This window comes from Scomber japonicus, chromosome 2 (assembly GCF_027409825.1).
Source record: "Scomber japonicus isolate fScoJap1 chromosome 2, fScoJap1.pri, whole genome shotgun sequence".
Classification (NCBI taxonomy): Eukaryota; Metazoa; Chordata; class Actinopteri; order Scombriformes; family Scombridae; genus Scomber; species Scomber japonicus.
In genome coordinates, this window is record NC_070579.1 from 17,969,323 (window position 1) to 17,979,737 (window position 10,415).

At 40.6% G+C, this 10,415-nt stretch overlaps 2 protein-coding genes across 2 annotated transcripts in view; one reads left to right on the top strand and one right to left on the bottom strand.

Moving 5' to 3' along the window:
• The window catches only part of gstcd (glutathione S-transferase, C-terminal domain containing), a 44,405-nt gene extending 39,312 nt beyond the window's left edge, over window positions 1-5,093 (bottom strand). Inside the window, exons 1-3 of the mRNA XM_053331493.1 lie at window positions 4,671-5,093; window positions 3,272-3,730; window positions 1,545-1,811 (exon numbers count right to left, since the gene is read on the bottom strand). Coding sequence (XP_053187468.1) covers window positions 1,545-1,811; window positions 3,272-3,730; window positions 4,671-5,087 — 1,143 coding nt within the window. The 5' untranslated portion in view covers window positions 5,088-5,093. The remainder of the gene's footprint in view (window positions 1-1,544; window positions 1,812-3,271; window positions 3,731-4,670) is intronic.
• Window positions 5,094-5,654: 561 nt separating this feature from the next.
• ints12 (integrator complex subunit 12) lies at window positions 5,655-10,182 on the top strand. Its single transcript, XM_053333600.1, has 7 exons — window positions 5,655-5,765; window positions 6,556-6,719; window positions 6,827-6,988; window positions 7,518-7,699; window positions 7,917-8,076; window positions 8,227-8,370; window positions 9,362-10,182. Exons 2-7 carry the CDS (start codon window positions 6,564-6,566, stop codon window positions 9,929-9,931), a joined length of 1,374 nt encoding a protein of 457 aa, XP_053189575.1. The 5' UTR covers window positions 5,655-5,765; window positions 6,556-6,563; the 3' UTR covers window positions 9,932-10,182.
• The last annotated feature ends 233 nt before the right edge of the window (window positions 10,183-10,415 follow it).

A 10,415-nucleotide genomic window follows, 5' to 3' on the forward strand; every position in this document is an offset into this window, starting at 1 on the left:
GTGTGTGTTAACTGAAGTGAGAAAGAGGCAGAGTTTATGAGCCATCTATATTGTACATAGTGTAGCAAGATGAGCCCGGTGCCTCTGGTTAGCAGCAGTGAAGGATCAAGTGTCACCATGCCAGACAGTAGACCTCTCTGTCTCTATGTATGTACTTGCCTTGGGGACACACAGTTATATATGAGGATGTATGCACAGGCACACACATATACACACACACACACACACAGGCACCTTGGCCACAACAACATAACAGCTGCACCGCAGACATGATGGTGGCGACACGCTGCCATCCTTATAATCACTCTCGGAAGAATGGTGGCCATTGTGTGTGTGTGTCTGTATGTGTGCACACATTCCTCTCGCTGTTAATGTCTGATTTCAATCTGCCATGAAAACTGTCATTTGTGCACATCTGTGCCTCACTAAATTTCATCTGGCAACAAGGCACGTACAAGATACATCCCACCCAGCTCCTTTAGCTCCCACCCCTCAGCCTTTTACTGCTTTCTCCCTTTCTTCTCTTTCCGTCACTTAATATCATGTCGTTATAGACACTTAGCCAGCAGGAAATCACAGAAAAATCTTTGCTGAAAGAGCAGAGCAAGAAGGCCAAGAGAACAGTCTGTAAACTCAATGGTGAGATGAGTCAGGGCTGAGAAAACAGCTGCCTTCTGAACAGCTGGACCTGCTTATCTCCTACTGGAAAAAGCAAGAATAAAGAATTGTGAGCAAGGATAGCTAGAAATGTGAGACTTTGTGTGTGTGTGTGTGTGTGTGTGTGTGTTTGTACTGGCAATGCTTCCTGAGGGAAATGCATATTAAGAGTGTGGACACATTACGCTATTATTGTGTGCTGTATTGTATGTGCTCTTTACACTAAGATTTTCAGCTATTGCTATAAACTACTTAGTCTGGCTATAAAAAACTTTGTTTTCTTTTGGAATGGATTCACTGTTTTTATTGCACCTGAAACGGGGATAAGCTGAATGTGCATTGTCTGCATTATTGCATGTGGCAACAGGATCTACCGAGAACAGTGAAATGTGCTTTTTATAATGTACTGAGGGCAGTATAATACTATTATAAACAATTCATGTTATTGTGTTATGAAATATCACCCTTTGTTAGTTTTCCTTAACTGATAAAAACAATATTGCCATACAAGCAACCTCTGTGTATAGAAAATCATGTAGCCAGACAAGCATCCTAAAAGCTTTATACTGCCCACTTAAAATGCTAATTCTATGATTGAAAGCAGTTAACTTTAAGCACTGGCAAAAAGATTCTACAATTAAGAAAGTCTTTCAGAAGCGAAAACATTAACTTAGAGCTGCACTGTTGAAGGTGCAATCGGCAGAAAATGGAGGCATGAAATTACAGGGATAATAGTTAACAACTACTTGGAGCGTCCAAACCAAAGCCTCTACTTGTGCTGTGAAGGGGACTGGAACAAAACCAAAATATGTGCATGTTCAAGCAAACGTTTGGATAGCACAGAGAGGGAACACGTGATAACAAATAAGTGAAAAGTTATTATTTACTTTAAGTTTAGTCATTGTAGGCCTGGGGCCACCAACAAAGGGCAGCTGTGTGGCCATCTCCTGTTGTTCCTGCTCCAGTTGGATAGTTGTTTGGTCCTCTGCTGACTGCCCTTGGAGGTTGGACGGTGGAGCTTCAGGGATGCAAAGAGTCATCCCGCAGGCTTTGGCTGCCCGAAGGACCCCAGGCACCTCCTGAACACGGCTGTACCAACGCAGCAGGTGGGGCAGTTTGTGTAGAGTGCTCGCAGCGTGGGCTTGGAGGGAACACTATCAAAGACAATGAGAGGATAAAAGAAAAGAGGAAAAAAAACAAGAAGATATTGATTAAGTGACTCATCAGATGTGTCAACTCCAACAGAGCAAGATGTCAGTTTCCACCAGAATTCACTCATCACACTGGTGGACAGACACACACGAGGGACCAGCCAGAAACACGTTCAAACTGCGTTGGCAGATGGGATGGGTGAAGACACAAACAGAGACATGATCAGAGAAGCAGTGTCAATGTGTGTGACTGTGTGTGGAAGACAAAAAGGAGAGAGAGGAACACAGAGGAAGAAGGGGGCACTCTGCAGTATGACAAGTGGGCGGACTGGAAAGGATCCGCTGTGGCTGCATGTGCTGTGGACAGTGATGGCCGTTAAGAGGAGACACGCTAGGCTGAGTGTGAAACTGGAAACCACTGGTGCACAGCTGACTACTAAGAGCCTCATTGTGGGAACTCTAGTTCATTCCCACAGTCTAGGAATAGTTGGAGCCGGCTGAAGGGTGAAATGGAGGTTGAGACCCGCTTCACAGCCTGACAGAGCAGCGTTCCTCATCAATAATCTAATAATTTTTTACCCATATATACTATTAAATTAACAGCCTTGGTACTCTTTGGTCTCAGCTGCAGTTACTCTGATTGCTGTGACTAACTTAACTTGTACAATATGCAGTCATTATGTATAATGAATATTCAGAAAATGAGCAAGAGCTTTTGAAGTCTTGCAAGAGTTTTTTAAGGAATTTTAAGGTCAACACCATAACCCATCCATTCTTGATCTGTTGCAGGGAGAAAAATGTTCCCAAAGTAAAGTAATTGAAATGCATTTCAGCCTGCTGCATTTGAATAGAAACCCTCCCATACACTGTTATCACTCTTTGCCAGGTGCCTGTAGACCACCTTTGAGAGTAAAATCTGTGCCAAGTCTGATGCGGTGAGTCTTCTTAACTCAAGTTTCTGCCTGGATGGATCTGAAAAGAGCTGGGTGTACTGTCTGCTCACCCTGACCAGAGTGTCAAAACCATAAGTCATGCACAATTTGACAGGTCATCATAATAAATACACTGAAAAGCCGATAAATACTTGTAATGGGGGCCCCCGTAGCCAGAATGGCACCATGTATATGAGGTGACATCAGACCAAAGTCATGTGTGAGCTACTACTTATGCTGTGAGACAATCCCTTACATGGATACACTTTATTGCTCAAGGAATAAAAAAGTTTGCATTTTGCTCACTATAAATTTTGTAAAATGTATAATGTGACATTACATTGAGGAGGAGGGGTTAGATATATGCATTGATACTAAAACTAAGTGTGCATGAAATATTTATTCATGAATCCAAATTAGGCAATAATTTAAGGCAATACTAATAAAGAGATCCTAAGCCACAATGGTTCATTTACAGTACTGACAAGCCTTTGGTTGTCAAACATAAATCATAATCTCCAAGGCTCTTACCAGGTACTGATAGATGCACGGCAGCAAGACCACATCAGTCAATGTGAAGTACAGCCCTTCAGCAAACACATGCTCCAGCAGAGGCAGATCTGTGGTTTTCACTTTTCTGATGTCAGAGTTCTCTCTGGTGGTCGAAGTTGGAACTGAATCCACAGACAGCTTGGCCAGAGCCGCCCTGAGCTCGAGTCCATCACAGACCTGAGGTGATTGCTCGGCCTGGGTGTCAGAGTCTGCGTTCCCTTGACCTTCAGGGGACTGGTTCTTTTCCTTCTGTCTCTGCTGTTGAAGTTTCTGTCTCCGTATTTTGTCATCATTGTGGACTTTGACAGGCTCTGCTAGCCTTTGCTCTAAGGTGAGGATGGAGAGAGGCAGCTGCTGATATTGATTTGTGGGATTTTGGAGGTGTTTTTCAACAGCAGAGGGGACACCAATTTCACACAGTCTGGTCCACTTGCTCACCTGTGAACAAGGAAAGAGGATTAAAAACTTTTTGAGATTTCTGAGGTCAAATACAGCACTGTCATTTTTTATTTCTGTTGAAAGGTATCAAAATTGAAAAAAAAAAATCAGCTGTTGTGTACTGATATGTTAGATCGATGTTTGTCTATGTATGACGCAGCTGACTGTATTAACTGAGACTAATTAACACCCTGAAATAAAAAACTAACTCAACCACACCTGGTAGTGTTGTCATTAAAGAAAACTAAGTAGCTTTTGCCAAACCACATGAAAGAAGAGCAGCTCAACCATTCAAATCAAGGACTGAGACAACAGAATAAAATAACACCAGCAAAAGAGTTTATAAGCTGACATACTTTTTTTGAAAGAATCGCCCTATTTAAACCTAAATAAATATGCAATTATTATTTAAAACGTTGATCTTCATTAAATGTTCAATTGTACTCTTGCCTGTAAACAAATTTCACATTTTTGCATGTTCAGCTGACCTGCTGTGCACTCAAGAAAATACTTGGATACACTTGCAATTTATTGGATTTAATTCATTGGAAGTTTACTAATTGACTACCGTCTCTGTTTGCCCTGTAAATAGTGCAAAATATCACAGTCCTTTCCAGGAAAAGTCATGTAAATTAAAAGTTGGTTATCAGTTCCTTTCTTGGACAGAATAGAAAATAATGGTCTGTAAAATTAAGTGTTATTGCTACATTTTGACTAACTGCCAACATGCCAAAACATGAAGGCAGGTGTTACAATCAAGTTGTATTAACACTGCAGGTGTTACTGGAGTTTTACCACTGAAAAGGTGCTTTCCCTTTTTCATGTATCTTGCAAGTAAGTGAAGTTGTGTCAGAAAGTCTTACTGTGACTGATGCTGTTGGACATGCAGTCTTTTTCTTATTGGTACTTTGGTCATTTGTTTTTTTGTCCTGCTACTAACCTCAGCACAGGCCTTCAGACATGTCTTCTTGAAGCCCAGCAGTGCCAGTACATCATTTCTGGAAGGGTCAGCCTCAGTGGTCCTGTTAATAATGTGCCTCAGGACTACAGCCAGCCCTGCCCTGCAGAGCATCCCAGTCTCATCCAAAACTGCAGGGAGACGACAGCCCCTCACCAACTGGGGCAGATCTTCCAGCTGAACGTCACACACATCCAAAGACTCTGGTAGCTGACTCTTAAGTGACTGAGAGCTGGCAGGTTTGGTGAAGACCAGATACACTTTGAAAGACTTGCACTCAGAGTAGGACAAGAGAAAGAGGACGATGGAGGTGTGCAGAGGAAGACGCGGCTCCTCATTTAGGGAGCAGACTTCTAGAAAGAGGGAGGCTTGCCCCTGCTGTGCATATGTGTGCTTCATTGTGGATAATACTGTGGAAAAAACACAGAGGAAGCAGTTAACGTGTAATCTTAATTAGCTCGAAAATGTGTTCAGACTAAATAGCATGGATACATTTCACAGCTCTTTGCATTTTGAAGCATGACAGCTACGGCGTCCTGGCTATAATACTGTTTTAATTCAGGTGCATACAATGATGGCAACATACTTACAGCAACGTTTTTTTTAAAGAAGGAACACAAACACCGGCAGTAAAACCACGTTGTTTTGATACACGCTTCCTAGGACACGCCAGCTGCTTCTTCTTTCCCTGTGTGTAAAGCTATAGCATTACTTCACAGCGCCATCTGTCGTTCATTGTAAAAAAAAAAAAAAAAAAAAAAAAAAAAAAAAAAACTTCACAAAATAAATCAAAACAAAAAAGTGTAAATTAAAATTCTACATCAATTCAAATGACACTGTAATTACATATATTGGTTTAATATTCAATAAGTAGTTAATTTATGTAATAAACTTCAATGAAAATATTTTTTTACATGAGGTTCCCTGTTGGTACATTCCGGACATATTAAAAGGTTGCGCAAGCGGGGAAAGAGAAGTGGACGCGTCCCCGGCTATTTGGACCTGTGTAGGAAGTGTTTTATCGTCTGTTAACCAAAATACTGGTGTAAAAAGGCTGGATTTTGCCCGAAAAGTAAGGTAATGTACCCAAAGATAGAGTAATAAATTGTGAACTTGGGTTTTTATAACATTCCGCTGGGGAGGAGAGGTAATTTTGGCCATTGCTTCGTGTGTTTCTGGTTCGGAGTAATAACGTTACAGAGCAACCACATCAACCCATTATTAATATCTCTTTATAATAAACCCGATAGACGGAAAGGGGACATGCTTTATGATAGCTGAGACTCATCCCGAGGCGTAGGCTACTTCCGAGCATCTTATCTACAAAATTTCACACGGACACATTGATCATTACAGAGCACGTTGATGTGAACATACTATAGACAACACTGCTGTAAGTGAATCATTACAGTGAACATAATTAACACCAGTCCGAGTAAACTTATTGAGACTTTTCTTCCCCTCAGCGGGTTTTCCTTGACCTATTTTTCCTCCTCCCTTTTGTAATAGCTCATTTTATGCAATCAATTGTATTCATAGTGTTCATCATTACATATGTCTTTGTAAAACAGTGAATACTTTAGAGGCAAGACGACACTGAAGAAAAACAGAGACGGTTACCTTTTTTTTTTTTTTTTTTTAAAAAGACATTTTATCAGTAGAATCAATGAAGAGTCTCTCCCTCTTATCTCAGATATCAGTGCAATGTTTATATGTGTATATGTGCAGCCTTTGTTCTGTTTTGTTTTTACTGTACACTCCTATATTTAGCAAATATGTAACTTACCAGTCTTGTCATGGGATGACCTCAGCATTGGTATTTGATCATATATTATTGTAGCCTGACATAATTTGTTTTGACTCCTAGTTCAAGCCATGGCTGGACCTGTCAGTTTGGAGTTGGATCCCATCTTCCTTAAGGGACTGAGCTACCTGCACTCCAAGAGTAAAGATTCAGCCGAGAAACTCAAAGCTCTGCTAGATGAGTCCCTCTCAAGAGGAAGTGATTCATCTTATCGCTCATCACAAAAAGTAAAGACTCCATGTCTCTCCATGTCTATCAATTATTTTCTTCTATTTTGTTGGTAGTCAGTGGAACTAAATGCTAAACACTGAATGTTATTTATGTGTGTCTTCAGGATATAGAGGTGTCCAAGGTCTCTGTGTCAAAACTCAGCTTAAGTAAACAGGATTCCAAGTCCTCCTCCAGTTCCTCATCCTCCAGCAGCAGTAGCAGTGTCAGCAGCAAATCCAGCTCAGAGAAGAGCAGGAAAGAGGGGGAGAAGAGATCATCTGAGAAGGTACAGCAATGCATTTTGAATATTTTTAATTTAAGAATAAATTTAGATTTCATGCGCCAACTGAATTTAGAAACAGAAAGAAAGCCAGCATGTCTTTTATCACACTGTAATCTTTGTAAATCAACTCTCCAGTTTGGCTTCCTGTGAACATACCTATGATATGTTGCTCTGTTAAGTAGTGTAGCATAAATTGTGAACATTGTTAAGTCACAATCACACATGAAACTAAATTTACACTTTCCTAGTTTTAGAGTTTCAGTGTAGAAAGCTGTAAAAGAAATGTTATGTTTTTTGTGTTTTTGTCAAGTTTCTTTTAGCCCTACAGCACCATATTTCACAGCTGCATTCTCAGGCAAGAAAGACTAAGCAGATTCATACAGCTCAGGTCAGAATTGATCAACATGATGAAGACATAAGAGTCAAGAGTTTTGCCTCCAGGAAGAACACATGCATAACTCATGTAGGACAGTGGCTCTGATGTCAGCATGCTTTGAACAAACTAACCTCTCACTGTCTGAATGACAAACAGGTCAGGGTTGACTTGGGTGAAGTGGACCCTCCGAAAAAACCACGTTTGGAGAAACAGGAGAATCGTTCTTCTCCAATTACTGTTCAGACAAGCAAAGACCTCCTGCCAAATATAAACGACTACGATGAGACAAACGCTGATGACTTTGCCATGGAAATGGGTCTGGCTTGTGTGGTTTGCAGGTACATGTTAATAATTAGCAGATAAAGTAAATGTTTAAATGTATTACATGCCATTTAGAATATCAGTATTTTTTCTGTCCTAGTATTATTATTATCATCATTATTATTATTATTATTATTCAATCTGCATAGTTTTTGAGGATGGAAAGTTTGGAGGATAACTGAATGTGTTATTTTCTCATGTTGACTTTGCTGTCCTGTGTTTTAACTACCAAAGACAAATGACAGTGACCATGGGAAACCAGTTAGTGGAGTGCCAGGAGTGCCATAACCTGTACCACCAGGACTGTCACAAGCCTCAAGTGACAGACAAAGAAGTTAATGACCCACGGCTTGTGTGGTACTGCGCCCGCTGCACCAGGCAAATGAAACGAATGGTGAGGAACATTAATTATATTGCTTATATTACTTTTGTGCATTTGGAGCACATCCTGACTGATTGGATGACTAGTCAGTGCTAAGGAATGTTAACAGGTCCTGGTTTTGTTTCTGTGGTCTAAAACTAACTATTTTGTTTTATACTCAAGGCCCAGAAACCTGCACAGAAGCCGTCCCCCGCCTCTGCATCTTCAGCACCGGTTGTAAAAGATACACTAGTGAAAAAGGCAGAGTTTAAAACCAAGACTGACACAGCCAGCACCTTCCAAGCCTTCAAAAGAACAGAAGTGAAGGTATGTATTAACTCATTACAGTCATCACAGTGGATTAGACTGTTAAAAGATGCAAGACTGTATGTGTAGAAGTAAAGCTGCTGAATAGCCACCAAGCATTTTGCCAACCTTTTTGATCCATAATCTTTTGCTGTGTATTATTTGTGCTCCTGTTTCACCCTCACACCAAGCAAAAACTACGATTGTGCATCCTTAAGTTATTACTGATAGCAAGTGAGAGAAAAGCAATTGCTGCCAGTGTGCAGAGCTGCTTTAACGGGGTTCTGCTGCCTGGATAGGGTATCAGTACAGTATAATTTCTCCCAGAGGGAATGAATTTAAAACTTTTCACCTCAAAGTTATTTTTACATCAAACAGTTTGCCTTGTAGCCAGTAATTTGAAATAAGTTAATACAAGCCAGAGTGAGAGTGCCCTAGTAAGCAAGTTGAGGCATTATCCAGCTTGCAGATAACTTTCACTGATTGACATATCTTGATAAATATGTATTTGCTTCACCACACAGTAATCTGAAGACATGTTTATATGATATGTAAGCCAAAGAATATTTAGTTATAGCACATTATAAATAGAAAACTAGTACAACTTGGGGTAATGTGCCTGTATGTAATGGATCAAATGTGTTGGCTTCTCACAATGAGTTCCTCTTTAGGGATAGCTTCAGATTGCTTTATCTTGCATGTCTGAGCTTCTTTTTTTCTGTTTTTGGTATGCACATAAGCATGCTATTTGACAAGATAATTGTACTGACTCATATTTTGATTTTACATATTAGAAAGTGTAGAAGTTGACAAATCCAACTGTCCACCAAAGATAAATTATACCAATTAAATGAGGAAATGCACTGAACATTGCACAGATGTGATGCTTGGTGTCTAAAGGTGGATTATTTATCTTGTCTTGAATAGTAAATGGGCTACACTTATTTGACACTTATATATTCATTGGTTTTGCATTGTCCTAATTGTGGTAACTGTGTATCATGTCATATAGACATCCACAACATCAGCCAATCCCGCCAGCAGCAACTCCTCTTCCTCAGGCAGTGGTCTTACAGGCTGGGCTGCATTCGGCGCCAAGACAAATCCTTCACTTCCTGCCAGCTCCAAACTGGGTTCCTCAGGACCAAGTGGGAGCAGCAAGAACTTGCCCACTTCCTCTGGCCAGAAACCTGTCGGACTGTCTGGGCTAGCAGGAACAAAGTCTGGACTTGGGGGTGTGAAGATGCCTGGGGCCGGCAACGGAAACGGCTCTAGCCAGGTGCCTCTGAAACCTCCTCCACCCCTAACACTGGGTAAGCAGCCACTGAACCGTTCATCGAGCGGCGAAAACCAAGGGAAAGGGTCTTCTTCATCAGGCGCTGGTTCCCCAAGTGGCTCCCAGGCAAGCACAGGGGGAAACGGAGGGTCCGGCAATAATGGAGGAGGTAACGGGAACAATGGAAATGGGTCAAAGGCTCCACCAGGGGACAAAGCACCAACGTCCCAAGAGTCCCAGCTTAACGCCATGAAACGATTACAACTGGTGAAGAAGAAAGCAGCGCAGAAGAAACTAAAGAAATGAGTAGAGTTAGAAAGAAACAAGGAGGAGTAGGAAGTGTGAATGAGTAGAAAATAAAAGCTTAAACAGTGTGGACTTAGTTCCAGAGCATTATGTTTGTATTGCAAGTCTGTACATTGAGTAACACCATCCATTCAAATACTTGAATCTTACTTTGTGTAAATGCTGCTGGACTCTGTGTGCCCCCTTTATGTCCTAACCAATCTAACCAGTGAAAAAGTGAAGTCACTTTTTATCAACAAAAGTCATTAAATATCCACTTTTTTTTCAAACATGAAAGTAGCAGTGATTATGTAGTGTGTGAAACACTTTATTCTGCAGGACAAATGGAGATGCGATCACAGTAGTTATCATAGAAGATATCTTTATTTGTGACATAAAATATAAATGACATAGATTCTTTTCTTTCACATTCAAATAACATACTTCATGTATAAATCATTTCACATATAACATTTACTTCATGTATAAATCATTTCATATATTT

Bases quoted from the DNA above. Each gene is read 5' to 3' on its own strand.
- ints12 (XM_053333600.1), top strand. From the start codon at position 6,564: ATGGCTGGACCTGTCAGTTTGGAGTTGGATCCCATCTTCCTTAAGGGA. The intron at 6,720-6,826 runs GTAAAGACTCCA...GTGTGTCTTCAG, and splicing joins CTTATCGCTCATCACAAAAA to GATATAGAGGTGTCCAAGGT. The intron at 6,989-7,517 runs GTACAGCAATGC...AATGACAAACAG, and splicing joins AGAAGAGATCATCTGAGAAG to GTCAGGGTTGACTTGGGTGA.